This window comes from Plutella xylostella, chromosome 10, assembly GCF_932276165.1.
Source record: "Plutella xylostella chromosome 10, ilPluXylo3.1, whole genome shotgun sequence".
NCBI lineage: Eukaryota > Metazoa > Arthropoda > Insecta > Lepidoptera > Plutellidae > Plutella > Plutella xylostella.
This window is the reverse complement of record NC_063990.1, coordinates 2,005,378-2,020,765: the sequence shown is the minus strand read 5'-3', so window position 1 is coordinate 2,020,765 and position 15,388 is coordinate 2,005,378. Positions and strand designations below refer to the sequence as shown.

Below are 15,388 nucleotides of genomic sequence, written 5' to 3'. Positions count from 1 at the left end.
TAGGAGACCATACATAAGAAAGAGGTTTTAGTGACGAATGTGAAATAAATTTTTCAGCTTCACATCAGGTTCCCTAACTTTTACCTAGGTGGTATTGCAGTGTGGTGGTTAGTCTCATGATAGTTTCATACTTAAGCCCCTGTTTCACAATGTCTGGTTAGTCGCTACCTGTCGGATAAAATACATGCTATCACTGTCTAAAAAATTATAACAGAGAGTGACAGCATGTATTTTATCCGTCAGGTAGCCACTAACCAGACATTGTGAAACAGACCCGAGTCACGCCAGAGTAATCTCGTCGTAGAGGTACCATATTTTCATCAGTTTTTCTATATCTCTTACAGTTTTCGAGATCCCACCAGGCAATAATGACTAGTGGTTGATATAAGAGACCAATTTAATGTAGTTTTTTTATATATTTATGGCATGAACTTACCTATATTTTAATACACTTATTTATGTCCGGAGATTCCTCTTCTAACGTAACGTTCAGTTTCCAACTGCGATAGGTTGCCCAGCTGCGTTGCTATCCACAACATTCTTACCGTGACACACGACTGAATCTACACCGCGTTCATCACTTCAGAAGACAGGGTAGGACGTAGGACTAATAAAATTAATATACCTAGTTTGTTTTTTATATAAAATAATGAAATCGTAAAAGTGTTTTATTTTTATTATGAATTTTGTCATAATAATATATCATAATGAATCTGGTTAGGTCATAATATTAACCAACAAACAAAAGCACTTGATCTTAAAGCCTCGAATTCACTAGGGCACAAGTTCTGAGACTGTTACAGAACATCTACGGTGCATGTTCCCAGAACGTTTTGGTAACATGTCGTGATACAGAAGTCGCGCACGCGTCCACACTCTGTCGCAGGAAGTTCTGTCTCGCGAGCCAAAACACAGAACCTGTTCTGCGACACGTAGATGTCGCTGTATAGTCGCGTGCGACGTCGCAGAACAGAGCGCGACGTCGCGGCGACACGTAGACGACATGTGCCTAGACAGGTTCTGCGACAATTTGTCGCCTAGTGAATACGAGGCTTGACTCATCAACATCAATCAATACAGGCAGACAGACCTATTTAGCTCAAGATAAGTCGAGATTGGCGCCCAACGTGGAACATACAGGTGCTATCATGTCATGATTTTGTTTTTATAGATATAAATGAATGATATAAAAGAAATTAAAAATATGCTGTAGTAATTATAGTAAAAAATGATTATAATTAACTACTTCGCCAATTTGTATAGAGATTTTAGATTATCTAGACACATTGGCGCCCACCGTGGGACATTAAGCGTCCGATTTGGCGTGTCTAGAATAAGGTTTAAGTAGGAGAGAAGGTCTAGCCCACAAAAACTAATTAAGCGACGAGGCTTATCTATTTCAAAAAACAAATAAGTACTTACTTACTTTCTTTTCCTGGACAGATACTCGAATTATAATAATCAATCTGTTGATCTTATGATGAGGCTATTACAGTAGATAAATAAAACAATACTGTTCATTTGGGAACGGAATCGTGTAATGAACCCGTGACAATTTCCAGTTACAGTAGAATATAATTAAATAATACAGTTAATCTACATTTTTGTACTGTTCAAGTACCTATACTCCTCAAATTATAGCTTGATTAGTATTGCTCTTTTCTATTTAACATACTTAATACCTGTCTTATAACAAAAACTGTTTTAACAACATATAGAAAGTCTGGTTTACAAACTAAAGTTGTTTTATGAGTGGCGAATTTACCGAAGGATGTCTTACAATTTACAATACACTTTAGTCAAAAGAAATGTCTAATCAAGCTATAAAGTAAGGACATACCTTATCAAAATATCTACATAAATATGTCTTAGGTTAGGAAGTCAAACAAATGCACCAATTCAAAGGGATACTCGTACAATCATTGTTTAAGTTTTTTATTATACAAAAATCAAATTGATTCATGATTTTCTACTCGCTAATCACGGTAGGTACTGCAATAGGTCTTAGGTTTTATGATTAATCAGTTTTTTTTTCTTAATTGAATTTTTATTTATTCGATAGGTACATAAGTAAAAATCAAGATGGAACCTACTTACGTAAGTACCTAAAACTAATGTTATTTTTTATTTCATTCATTATTTAATTTAAATTTAATGAGGATGAGATGATTTTAAAATTAACATTGTATATTAATTGACAGTACAATAATTTATGATTCATATTGTAAAACGATGGAAAGTCTAAAGTCTGATTAATCGGTACCTACTTATATATGACATCGTAATTAAATGACTCCAAAATACCTAGGCGAAGTTATATCTAAGGACGTTTTTTACACAATGTTCGAGTTAAATACATAAGTACATGAGAGCAAAGATACTAGGATTCAGAATATAAACCACCAGTGTCCATAACTCTATCTAGGTACAGATGACAAGTATGTAATTATAGATAGTTATTGAGCGGTGGTAGCTCGGTCGGGTAAGCGTCCGCTTCTCACGCCAGAGATGCGGGTTCGATCCCGGCGCTGACATGTACCAATGAGTTCTTTTAACTTAAGTACAATGTATACCATCGCTCTTACGGTGAAGGAAAACATCGTGAGGAAACCTGCATATCTAGATCTAGCACATCTAGATATGTGAACCCACCAACCCGCAGTGGACCAGCGTGGTGGGAAATGGTCCAAGCTTAGGAAGGCAGTTTAGACCTTGGGGATATGCACAAAGGTTCCATTCGAGAGAGCCAGGTGCAGGTACTTACACCCCCACAGAGAATAGAATAGAATAGAATAGAATAGATAGTTATTGAAACTGGCAGTAAAATACATGAGATAAGACTCAAACGTAAAATTTTCAAGGTATGGGATCTCGAATCCTAATTTCTTTGTCCATATCTGTACTTTTAGGTCATCGTTAATATTAATTATCGAATTGTCGTTTCGTTTATGTATAGGTATATTATAGGTATAATCTTCCTTTATTGTCTTAAACCTTTACCACTTCACAAAATAAAAACAAAAATCTTACATATATCCAAATCAAAAGTGTTGCAGCTTAACAAGTGGTGGCAATATTTATATGAAATTAAGTTTTAGTTTGTTAAAAATTGCTTTGGTCTCTAATTTAAGATCTAAAAGCGAATTTCAGAGTTTCATTGTTAAGCTAAGTTATTCTCAAGGATCATTATTAAGAAGAACTCAATATTACAGGCGCAACTGTAATCTAATGACGATAATAACTATAATTATATAAGGTTTATAACCATAAGAGCAAAAGACAAACTATTTGAAAGTTAAGTAGGAAAATGCAATGATATGTTACCTAATTAATTACACAACTGACCACAAATTGCAAAGAAATCACTCAATAAATAACTAAACGACACCATTATATACACATCTTATATACTTTAGTACCCTTCATGTTAATGAACTTACCAAGTTAGGTTAAATGAGTTCTTCAGTTAATGACTATAGTTAAACAATACACCGACATCTCACTATTACCTATAACGTACGATCATAATTATTTCATAATATTTACATAACATACGATTAAGTAGTCGTAGGTAGACATACCACTAGTCCTTCTATCCTAGACCACCTACCCTTAACAACCAACGATAGTTCGTCTCGAAATAAAACAGGATTCCATTTAAATGTATATGAAAATAAGTAGGACTTACAGTATATACAAAAATATCACATTACTTTGAGGCCGCAGCTTTCTTTATTAGTCATTAGTTATTTTCGTTTTCTTACCTAAGTTTTCGATGCAATTGGCGCAATTTAAGCTAACGCGGGTTTCTCAAACAGAAGCATATTATATGGGTTTTGCCGTTTGTTTGTGGCGATTCGATTGGTTGCGTGAAGCAAAGCTGAGATTGCGGCCACTCCACTGCCAGATTAACAAAAACATAAATATATTCGAAAACACATACAGCTTAACTATTCCCTTAATTGCTGTCAGCCCAGTAGAGAAGGGTAGACTACCTACCATATAGGAAATAATCTAGGAAGATCTAGAGGTGACCAAGTTCGAAATATACACATGTGAGTGAGAGTCTACAATGACAATTGTCTTTCTAAGTAAAAAGGAAAACACGTCGTTTTCGCTAACCGAAACTTCCCAAGCTGCAGCTCACCATAGTCACTTAGGGCACACATACAGCTCCTTCGCTCAAAATGCAATACAAATAACAGCTACGTTAACAAATCATACAATCTATTGGCTTATCAATTTATCAGCTACAAGCGAGATACAATTTAAGCACACGTCGGAACTTTCACGTTCCACTCAGTCGGCCGATACAAAAATATAGTTAGTCTAGGTTATTGCTAGTTGCAGTCTTTGCAGAGGTCATCGAGGAAGTCGAAGCTGGCGACGGCCTGTCGCTCGCGGTCGCCGTAGCGGACGTAGAAGCCGTCGCGGTCGATGATGGAGGGTCGTCGCCGGCGCGGGAAGCGCAGCACGCCGAGGCCGCGACTGCGCAGCGCGGCGGCTGCGGCAACACTGGCGTTAGCTAGGGCCGCGCCGCTGGACAAGCACACACGTGAGCACGCGCCCGCCCCGCCCCCCTCCCCGCCCCGCGCGCTCCGTGCACCGCACACCCTGAACTACCCTCCACAAATATATGTTTTTTTATATATTTCTTCTTGAATATCATTACTCCAAGATATCAGTATGTTATTCCGAGATATCGGTATTTTATTCGGATATATCGGGAATATCGGGATTCAAGAGCTTGTATTTTGTGGAGCGTAGCGCTACTAACATGGAGGTCTAAACGAAATGAGGCGAGAGAGTGAGATGGTGCGATGTGAGTGAGAGAGAGCGGAAACGAGTGACGAGTGACGTGGCTAGACGTGTGACGTTACAAGACAACACATGACAGTTTAACATTTAAAATGACAGCGTTTAACGGATTATTTTGTACCAGTTTATTTAATTATTGGTCTTAATACCAATAAGAAAATGTGAGAAAATGCGTTTAACGCTGTATAAAACATTGAAAAATAGCTGAAATTATATGAATATCTAAACTAAAACTTAATCTGAAATTAAAAAAAAATATGAGAACTAGCAACTTAAAATATAATAGTAATAATATATCATTAGGTATAGAATGGTTTCCGAATAGATGTTTTACTGACAATGTGACAATGCACATTCACAGAATTAGGAAGCCAATCAATACATGAATCTTATAAAACATCAATGAGCATTGAGCATATACTTGCGATAAACACCGTTTCATGATTATCGTTAAAGTATTTGCCCACAACTTACAAATTATTCAAAAAAGGGGAGAAAAAAATATTATATGTATATGAAAGTTGGTCAACTCATACACAGTACACCAATATTATTCATGCCAGATTTGTTTGTAGGTACGATGTACGTGTTACAAGTACAATCACATCACATTTTTTGGCTACTATTGGAAAGTCAGCTCGAGATGAATCACAAATTCACAAACCCTGCATGAGTTTTAATGCTTGTAATGAGGGTAGGACACTAGGATGCAATAGTAAAAGGCCGGCCAACCACTTCATACGAGCTTTGATCATGTGCTATGTCTGCAATGATTTTTGTTCAAACCAACCAATATCATCGGTGTAACCTTCAGCCAAATCCAAATACTTTGAAAAAACACCTTTATGCCTAGTTTCAGCATAGTCTACTGTTAGATCATTAACACCCCTGTTACATTATTTAGTTTGACAGATCTGTCAAAAATCAATAACTACAATTTAACAAGGGTGTTAATGATCTAACTGAGCATGGTGAAACTAGGCTTCAGCCCGTGGGCATAGGGTTGGCCGGCCTTATCATACATCCCGCTCGAGTTAACTTGAAACCTGGACAACAAGAACCAGATGTCATGTTGACTAGCTCGGGGGTACCCGGCGTGACCCCTGGTTCTTTTCGGCCAGGTGCCAAGTAAACTCGTGCGGTTATATCCCATTCCACGGGACCAGACATCTGATACTAACAAAAACTACCCTTATAAAATAAGGGTTCTGTCAGATGTTTTTCCGCGTGGATGCGATAGTATGACGTCATGTAGCTCACCAGTCTTCTGCCTCCGCGAGCGGTGCAGGCGGTGCAGGCGGGAGTACGGCGGGGGCGGCTCGGCGGGCGAGGAGCCGCATGAGGAAGGCGAGGAGTCGCTGGACGCCAGCATCACGTCCAGGAGATTCGCGCGGGCCTGGAGTGTGGTGACGGGATGTGGTGAGAAATGAGGGGTAGAAATCTTGGGGCCGAATTTAGTGAAATCTTCTCTAGGATCTTTTTTGTAAAATATGGTTGGTGGACCTTACATGAGGTTTCCTACAGTTAGGATTAAGGTCACATAATTATCATCACCTTAGGCCACACCTTTCACCTAACCCTCTCTCGTGTAATGGCTTGGCTTTGGGCTTAATATTTCATTTTCATATTGGATAGGGTTGGTAAAGTGGCCTCACCTTAGGATCACTGAAGTCGATATCTTTTTCCACGTGCACCCACCCCGTTGGCGCCCACAAGGCACTGTCCTTGTTCGCTTGAGATCTCAGTTCCACCTTCTCTTCATTCTTCTCTCCAGCACCGATCGCCGTCGGACCCTCGCTCTGACGAATCATTCTGTAAAATACATTTCAAATAAATTAGAATGACTGCTTGCAATAATAAGAACTAAAGACGCAGTAGTTTTTTAAAGACTTACCGATTGAGTTCCTCAATAACATCTTTTGATGTCGCAGCCTCATGAAAACTCAATGTGTGCTCTTGCTTTACAATTATAGGATCCGGAGCAGAGGACACTTGCGTTGTTCCAGGTTTATTCTTATCTGCAACCGGAATTTTAGACTTCGTCTTGTTCGGAGAAGATGGAGGCCTTTTACCACCAAGCAACGTTGGTATTCGACTTTTCTCCTTCAGTTTCCCTTCTCTTTTCACCACTGCTTCATTCTTATTACTTACTATCACAGTTTCGGCAGTGGAAGTACTTGTTGTTATTGATTCAGTCATTTGTGGTGAACTAGTGTCGGGTGACGAGCCCTCCTCTTCCTCCGGGACGGTTACTAAAGTGACGGAACTCTTCCTGCAGGCACTTAGCACTTCCTCGACAAGTGACATCTCGGAGTCTCCGGTCAGAAATGGGAAACTTGATGATTTTGTCAGACATGTGTCCAGCTCCATCCTGTCTGAGATGAAGGACTGTCGGTTCAACATTATGTTGACTGTGTTCTCTTTTAGGGCGGAGTTCAAATCCAAGCTTCGACTACATTCTATATCACAGGGTTGCTCTTCTTTTCTTTGAGGAATTAATGATTCGTCTAAATCTGTAACCGGGTTTGTCACATCAATAGTCTTATTCATTTCATTCTTTCTCTGGACTTTTAGATGTTCGTTTATTTCATTTTCAGTGTTTTCGACTCTTGAAAGTTCTTGGTAATATCCTTCGGATTCTACATAAGGCTCTTCTCGTTCAATAAACCTTGGTGTGCATTTTGGCTCGGAAACTGTATCACAATATGGAACTTTTAATCGGTCACTGGCAATAATATCACAAGAATCGTTTTCAGAGAAGCTGCCGAAAGAATCAGGCCTTTGTCTGTCTTCAGATACTTCACTTCTTGGTCCTACAGAGTCATCGTCAAAGTCAGCTGCTGCGTAAGGAGGTGGAAGCTCTCGGATCTCAGATATCGGCCGCGAGGGGGAAGAGTCTGACTCTTCCCGATCACGACAGTATTTCTGTTGTTCGGCAATAAAATTTAAAACACTCTGAAGAGCTTGCTCCCTATCCTGAAACGCCATCGCCTGCACATCGTGTACCCTTAAATTATTGACTGGATCTGAAATTCCTTGAGGTGGAATTCCTCTTGAGGAATTTGATGCCAAACTTTTCGTACTTTCATATTTAACCAGGCGATAAAAATCTCGAGTGAAGTCTAATCCAACGTTAGCGCAATCTCCATCTTCACTTAGGGCTGCACTTGACCTTTTATCGGGACCATCGGAAGCACTGGACCATGATCCACCAGGCGAATGAGTTCTAGAGCACTCCCATCTTTTATCAGACGTGTCTAATTCATCTCCAATTCTACACTCATCTATTTCTATAGTTGCAAAACCACAATCATTCCATAAGCTATCAGGACCATCTTCTTCTAACTCTAAGCCGTCATCTTCACGAATGCTTGGGAGCGTTGATAACGATATTTGTCCCGGTGTGGTTATTTCAGCAAAAGGTGATTGTCTATCTCTAAGATCTTCACATGATAAGGATAGACTCCAATCTTCTAGTTCAGCTCTATCATATTCTAAGTCAGCTAAGTCTCGATGCCGCTGTTGTAACGCTGATCGGGCATCATCTAATTCAAGCCAGTGTTGGATATAGTCGGCGTCGTACTGTGATGCCTCAGCTCTTTCGTCGATTGTACTTCCCCAAGAGACTCTTTCTGAACTAGTGGTGGAAGGTATAACTGCTCTAGTTCTAAGCGGTCTTTCTGGGTTTGGCTTAATATCTAGTAATAAAACTCCAGAGCTTGGCGTTGGAGTATCAAGGCAGCTTGTTGGGCATGTAGTTCCGGCAACTAACTTTAGGCATAAATGTGAGTCAGAGAAGCTTCTTACGACATGTTGAAAAGGGACCAAAGGCCGTGAAGGTGGAAAGCTACCCCGGACTCCTGCAAAAGCTACACCGAAATAAATGTAATCTGCTTCCGTCGTTAGAAGCCTGGCATGCCTTCGGGAATCTCTAGGATTTATAGATACAATAGTTTGATTGTCAGTTTCGTCTGAAGCTTCGTTGAGATCTGGAAGTGCTCTATCGGCGGCGTGGTCACTCTGTCTGGAAGCGTCGGCTTGCACGTCACTGGACATCGTGGAATAACCCTCATCTTTGGCGCCACTTTCAGGAGATTCCGCTCCAGCCTCACAAATTTCACCGCTTTCCTCTAACGTAGCCTTTTCTTCACTTTCTTCTGCAATGGCAAAACAATGATTTTGCATCAGCAATTTTGTTATTTGATCAGCAATTGAGTTGAGTGATATCATAGACTGTTTAGACTTTAGAGTATAAAAACAGTTCCATAGGTACGTACCCCTAGCGGTATCATTGCGAGGTTGCGCCATGTTGAGACTGAGCGTGGCGGGGCGCGGTGGGGGCGCCCACAGGGTGGAGTCCACAGCTGACAAAGCTCGAGCCAGGTTAGCTGGAGTTACTTCCAAACCCTGAAACCATACGAAATTGCCATTAAATTATGCAGGTAAGGCTAGGACTTTGAATATTGACAAGATGTTTTAAATGGGTCCCATTGTATCTACTAAAATTGAACTAAATCATTGAAGTATAATGTACCTACTAGCTGAGCTAGTGATCAAACTGCATTTACGACAAATGTCAGGAAAATACCCCCTTAGCTAAACCTAGGTTTTACAGCTTGAACCTTGTAGAAGTGCACACTTTATAACCACTGTGTTGGTAATACCTTGAGCTCAGTCCAGATGTCTGCGAGGATCTGGTGTCGTCGCTTGTCGTCGTGGCAGAGCGCGTGCGGCGGCGGCGGCGGCGGCGGCGAGTCGCGGAAGGAGACCAGCGAGCCGCACGACCCCGCGTCTAGCAGTTGCACTGGAATGTGAAGTGTAAGGATTTAAAGACTTTGAAGGCAACGACTGGCAACAGCATATATAGTGCCACAAACTTACATACTTATCTGTTCCGGTGAGAGCGAACTAAATTGATCCATATCTCATTATTTACTAATGAATTGTATATTGTTAAAGATTAGATGGGTTTATTAACACCGCAAGAGCGAATTAACAATACGAGCAAAATTAAAATCTTATAAAATTTAGAAATATTAGACATTTATATGAGCTGTCACCGGAACAGATAAGTTTGTGGCACTGTAAATGTTTGGCAAGTTTGGGAGTCTGATTGTGTGACTGTCAATTCTGCCAATGTCACGTATTGAAGAACACAGAGTGGTTTTATTCAGGATTTATTCTAGACTCAGAAGAATAGGTGAAGAATAGTTTACCATGGCTGACCATGGCATGTATCAGTTATTCACATCGTTTCTCCCCTTAGAGGCTTGTAAGTCACCTTGCAAATCCCTGGGCGAGGCCGGCGTGTGTGCCGTGTGCGGCGTGGCTGGCGTGTGCGGCGTGTAAGTTACCTTGCAAGTCCCTGGGCGAGGCCGGCGTGTGCGCCGAGGCTGGCGTGGCTGGCGTGTGCGGCGTGGCGGGCGAGGGTCTCGGCTGCGGGCGCAGCTGGCGCACCAAAAGCGCGCTGAGCGCCCGGTTCTGGGCCTCCAGCTCGCGCACGCGGGACCGGGCGCATCCCAGCTCCTCGCGGACGCTCTGGAAGGAGGAAAGGAACGCACGTTTCGAAAAAACTTTTCTTATAGAAAAAAAAAGATATTCAAAGGATATCCTTAAAAGCATGAGTTTACAAATATTACTCACGTTTTAAGGGATCGTAATGATGGTATAGACTGAAGGAGGTATACACCTTGTTCAGAGGTAGGATTGGCTATAGCTTTGAGTAAAATTGATTTAATTAACACAAGTCTAAACACATATTTTTTTGTCAATAGAATATAATTAAGGCGGGTTATAAGTCTTATTTAAAAACATTTAAAAACCAAGTAGGTACTGCTTATCAAAGTTAAAACCAAATGTAGTTTAAACAGTTACAGCTACAAGTTGTTGTTGTTAGATTTAATTCCGAACTTCTTATAAAAGAACAACACAACAACAGCGAAACGGTTAACTCTTCTTCAAACAACTTCCATGATAGTTTTGCTGCCTTTAAAATGGATTTGCGGCGTAACGCGTAACAGTATAACTGTCTATTTCCAAAGCAGAATGCAAGCCAGTTCCAAGAACGAGCTAAAATTAAACCATCCTTCCTCATAGGGATTAAGAACTCGCTCGAAACACTCGGAAATGTACAGGAAATAATTTCCATAAGAAACTCATTTGAAAGTGCCTAAGTTGTGAAGTTGTATAAACTGGCTGAATCCCTGCAAATATCCCCGTGGAACACGCCCCTTATTCCTTTTTGAAAATAATCGTGTTTATTTTAATTATGCTTCATTAGTTAAATTAAATTCGAGGGGGTAATTGACGGGCGTAATCAGAAACTGGGGGTTCTGAAGATGTTTCGGAGTAGCGATGAATGTAGCTGAGGGTTTTGGCCGTTTTTGAAGATTTGGTTTTAGATAGAAGTGCAAAGTTTAATGAACAGCGTAAATGAAGATTTCATATTAATTATAAAAGTATCAAATGACGAAATTGGTAAATGGAGATGAGACGAGGGTTGTTTGGAGTTTATTAAAAGCAACGCATCTTCAATTTATCATGAATTAATCTACAGGGTGTTGCAAAAAGGGTATACTAAACCGAAACCAAACCATGCTGCACATGTAGGTTTCGGCTTAGTATACCCTTTTTGCAACACCCTGTATATTGAAAATGAACGTCAAGCGCAGGTTTGATGGATGCTCATCCTCATTAACGATTACTCCCAAACATAAGCCATCACCGAGGTCCCTATCACCATCCCATTAACCCTATAGTTCCTTGACAAGACCTCAGTGTATGTATAGTATAACCTTGCCAAATATAATTATCACTTGGCGCCACATGTGCGACTGACACTGAAGGAAATTGTCTCAGGAAGTTCATACTTGGTAATTAGCGGTATTATAAAGGGCTCCTGATGGAAGGGAGGTCTTAGCCAGATTATTGGGTTATGAATAATGATGACGTAATTGAATTTCGAGATGACGTGGATTTGGTTAAATGTGAAGATAATAAGCGTGAACAGTCGCTGGGTGGAGAGTAGAGCCTGTTAAGTACACCTTTAGCTATAGGTATTGTTTATTAGTTAAGTATCAGCATCAATCACATCATAAACATAACAACTCTCACGTATAACTTCATGCAATAGTAAAACACTGAATATTACACTGTAAATTCCAACACGCGGATTAGACAACGCAATAGGCCGCTGTTTACCAGAATTAGCCCACAGATTACTAGCCAGATTACAGTGGGACAGCGCGGTGGAGTTATGCCTCGGAGGCTGTATCCCGCGTCCCATTCCCCGGGATTTATGCCTCCAGTAGTGCGCGGTAAGCCGGCAATGGCCGCGGATAATTATGAGAAAACAATTTCTGGGCTGCATCTTAATGTCGGAACGGATTAGCCGCCGGATTTGCGGGTGCCGGTGATTTAGAGGCTCTGGATTAGTTTGATATGGTTCGATACTCTGGAGTATCTAACTCCATCCATATCTAATGGACAGAGGGCACAATTCTTCTTGTCATTCAGCTTTTGGGTTAGTATCGCAAACTAGTTTTGACAACGATTTTCGAATTCAAAATGCTTTAAAGTATAACACTAATTACTTCGCTTCGTAAAAGTTACTTAGATTTGACATCGCGGTAACACTCAAGTACTACTTATTCTACAACACTAAGCAGCAACAAAACACTACAAGCAAAATCCAACTAATCTCTTACCAGCACCTTCCACCGACCAGCGACCCTTCACCATCTTAGGCTGTTTTTAACAGCATGCGGAATTGATAACGTACGCGGGATTGCCCCGCACAATTATTCATACAAGTATTCATTGTAACGCATGGAATATGCACGCGAGACGGGGGAAAATGATCTGCAATCCCTCGTACATGATGAAATCCGCATGCTGTTAAAGACAACCTTATACTCCCTTCACCATCTCCCATTCCAGCTTACCTTCTGTGACCATCTGACATGAATATTCATCATCAGACCAGCTTACCTTCTGAGACAGCAGAGCTAGGACGACCTGCTGGGCCACGTCATCCAGCCGTCGCTCTTGGTCCCCAGGGTCAGTCAGCGCGGCCACCTCGCCCCGGAGACGGTCGTTCTCTGCCGACAGAGCCACCAGCTCGCTCTGGTAGTGCGCGGCTGACGCCTGTAAGGAAGCCCGGTTATTGGCTGAGCGTCGAACTACTTATTGCATGGCTGGGTGACAGACTACGGGGTGTGGATAGCTTACGCGGCGGTAGTGTAAGCGTCCATCTTTCGGTATGTATGGTACGCAACGGTCGCATCGCATTCAGTATTCTTTGTATAAGTGCCAACGAAGTTTGTCCATACATTTGTGACAATCAGTTTGGTGCGTTACGTACAATACCGATAGGTAGACGCTTACCTTTAGGCTAACATTGATAAAGCTGAATTTCTACATTTGTGTACACAGTAAAGCCTTTATTCTAGTTTTATAATTAACATCCATTTCCATTACTGAGCTTTACATTATTAACTATAAATTAGCGGTAACGCAAAACTCTCCACAAACAGAATAATAAATAAAGCTGTCATATTTAAAGCACTTGTGAAAGGAAGCCATCATTCGCACTCTTAATTAGGACTGGGCCCGTGAATGTCACAAAACAAGCCAATCTATTTAGACCTCCCGTTCCGCTTTGACGCTGCGCTTCAAAAGGCAGAATCGTACAGCGGAAACATCATCAGAGCTCTTTGTATGTTTGTCTCGCGCATAGACGAGCCAGGATCAACTTGCGGGGAGTTGCGCAGTTTTCGCTTTTATTTGTAACAGGGTACGGTGCACGCGGATATAGAATAAATATGTTTGCAGAAGCGACATTCATTACCCGTCACCCGAGGGTCGCACTAGGCTGAATGAGGACTGTTTGTCTGTCTGTCTGTGCAACAACACGCATGTGACTCTCGGTGTGATATCAAAGGGTTTCGGGTTATATACGCGTTTAATTTTGACAGCACTTTTACCGGTTGTTGTGAAAATAAAGTGGACTGGAATGAGGAAAGTTGGGATTTGTTGAATGTTTTGTGTCGCTTGATGTATTCATGTTGCATCCAAGAGAAGTTCTGGGTATTTCATTTTGGAAATAGCTTTAATTACTACCCTGTTACTTAATGGCTAAATTATATTTAGTAGGTATACATTAGAAGTTGATAGAAGTTTCCTTCTTTGAAATTAAAACTAGTTAAATATTAACTTTGTATATTAATAACTTCGTCTCCGTCCCACACCTGCCATTTGCAAAGTTGTTTTCAGAAACTTTAATTAATATCGAAAACGTAATTAAACTCCAGTGATTTTCAGCTATAAAGGGCTAAAGAATTTAATAAAGCCGAGTGTAAATGGCTCTGTCAATCTGTTAGTCACGAACTTAATTATATTGGTAAAATGTATTATGCGAAACTTGTATTGGGTTACCAGTTTATTCCGGATACGAAACAGGATGAAAGTTTCGGAAATACTTTTTAAAATAACATACAAAAACAAATCAGTTAAATTTTCGATACAGGAAGGCACGTAGGGCGGATCGGATACTAGTATCTGGAGGGTTACTCCATATTGACGAAAAACCGACGAATGAGAGCTTCGTCATATAGAGTTTGTAAGCGTTGAGCGTTCATTGTTGCAATATTTTCTATAGAGAGTCTATGGAGACCTATTTAATAATACAGAAGTTATAGTAAAGAAGTTTTTTCTATTGAATTAAATTAATGTTGTAATTGTCATTAAATTAGACGTATCTTTGCACGACATTGAAAAAATATTGAAACAACAACAAAAAGTTTTCCTTCGTTCTTTTAAGTAAATTTTCCAGGTCGAGACACAGCTACCAGACGGGAACAACCCATGTTCGGTTGTGTTTCTCACCCGATGCGATGGTTAATTTGGAAAATTTAATTTATATTTCGTATCGTTCGTTTCAGAGGAAACCGCAGATGTTTTGCAGCTTCGCGTAATTAAACGTGTAAATAGGAACGGATTCTCTTCAGAAGCCATGTTTTAGTATAAGGTGTGTGTAGATATACCATCTATCTATCATCTATCATGGCGAGCTGATTTTCCGCATTTAGCCTCCAAGGTGGGCCATTATGCGTGAAATACCTATGGGGTGACTAGCTATTAAGCCACCCAAGCTCACGCCAGAAAGCCAGTAGACGACCTAGGTTGCTCATGACTTCCCGGAGGGACCCCGGAGATCCGAGGATTTTTGATCGTAGTGTCTCCACGCCTTTGCAATGTAACAAGACATGGGAAGCTGTTTCATCTTCCTCCATGCAACTTCTGCAAAGAGGAGTGGTGGAGATTTTCATGCGATATAGGTGTTTATTTAACCGGCAGTGGCCTGTTATGGTACTTATCACGACACGTAAGTTTGCTCTGTCCAAGCATAATAATTTGCGTGTTAGTTTAGTATTAATTAGTGGTACAAAAGCTTTTGTTTGTTTGCACTCGGCACTGTTACTCCAGAGATTGGTGTGGCATTCTGTCGTTCGGGAACGCAACCAAGAGCGAATTTGGTTGAAAGGGATCGGTACTATCGGCTCTGGGCCTA

At 40.8% G+C, this 15,388-nt stretch overlaps 1 protein-coding gene across 9 annotated transcripts in view; it reads right to left on the bottom strand.

Moving 5' to 3' along the window:
- Positions 1-2,803: 2,803 nt before the first annotated feature.
- LOC105390148 overlaps positions 2,804-15,388 on the bottom strand; it is a 304,252-nt gene continuing 291,667 nt past the window's right edge. For 7 of the 9 annotated variants that reach the window (XM_038117789.2, XM_038117790.2, XM_038117791.2 and 4 more), the window contains 8 exons: positions 12,808-12,963; positions 10,173-10,356; positions 9,483-9,622; positions 9,096-9,225; positions 6,713-8,975; positions 6,474-6,630; positions 6,079-6,214; positions 2,804-4,504 (listed from right to left, as the gene is read on the bottom strand). In XM_038117789.2, coding sequence (XP_037973717.2) covers positions 4,341-4,504; positions 6,079-6,214; positions 6,474-6,630; positions 6,713-8,975; positions 9,096-9,225; positions 9,483-9,622; positions 10,173-10,356; positions 12,808-12,963 — 3,330 coding nt within the window. In that variant the 3' untranslated portion in view covers positions 2,804-4,340. Of the gene's footprint in view, positions 4,540-6,078; positions 6,215-6,473; positions 6,631-6,712; positions 8,976-9,095; positions 9,226-9,482; positions 9,623-10,172; positions 10,357-12,807; positions 12,964-15,388 lie in introns of all 9 variants that reach the window. The other 2 variants (XM_048623486.1, XM_048623487.1) reach the window with 2 other exon arrangements.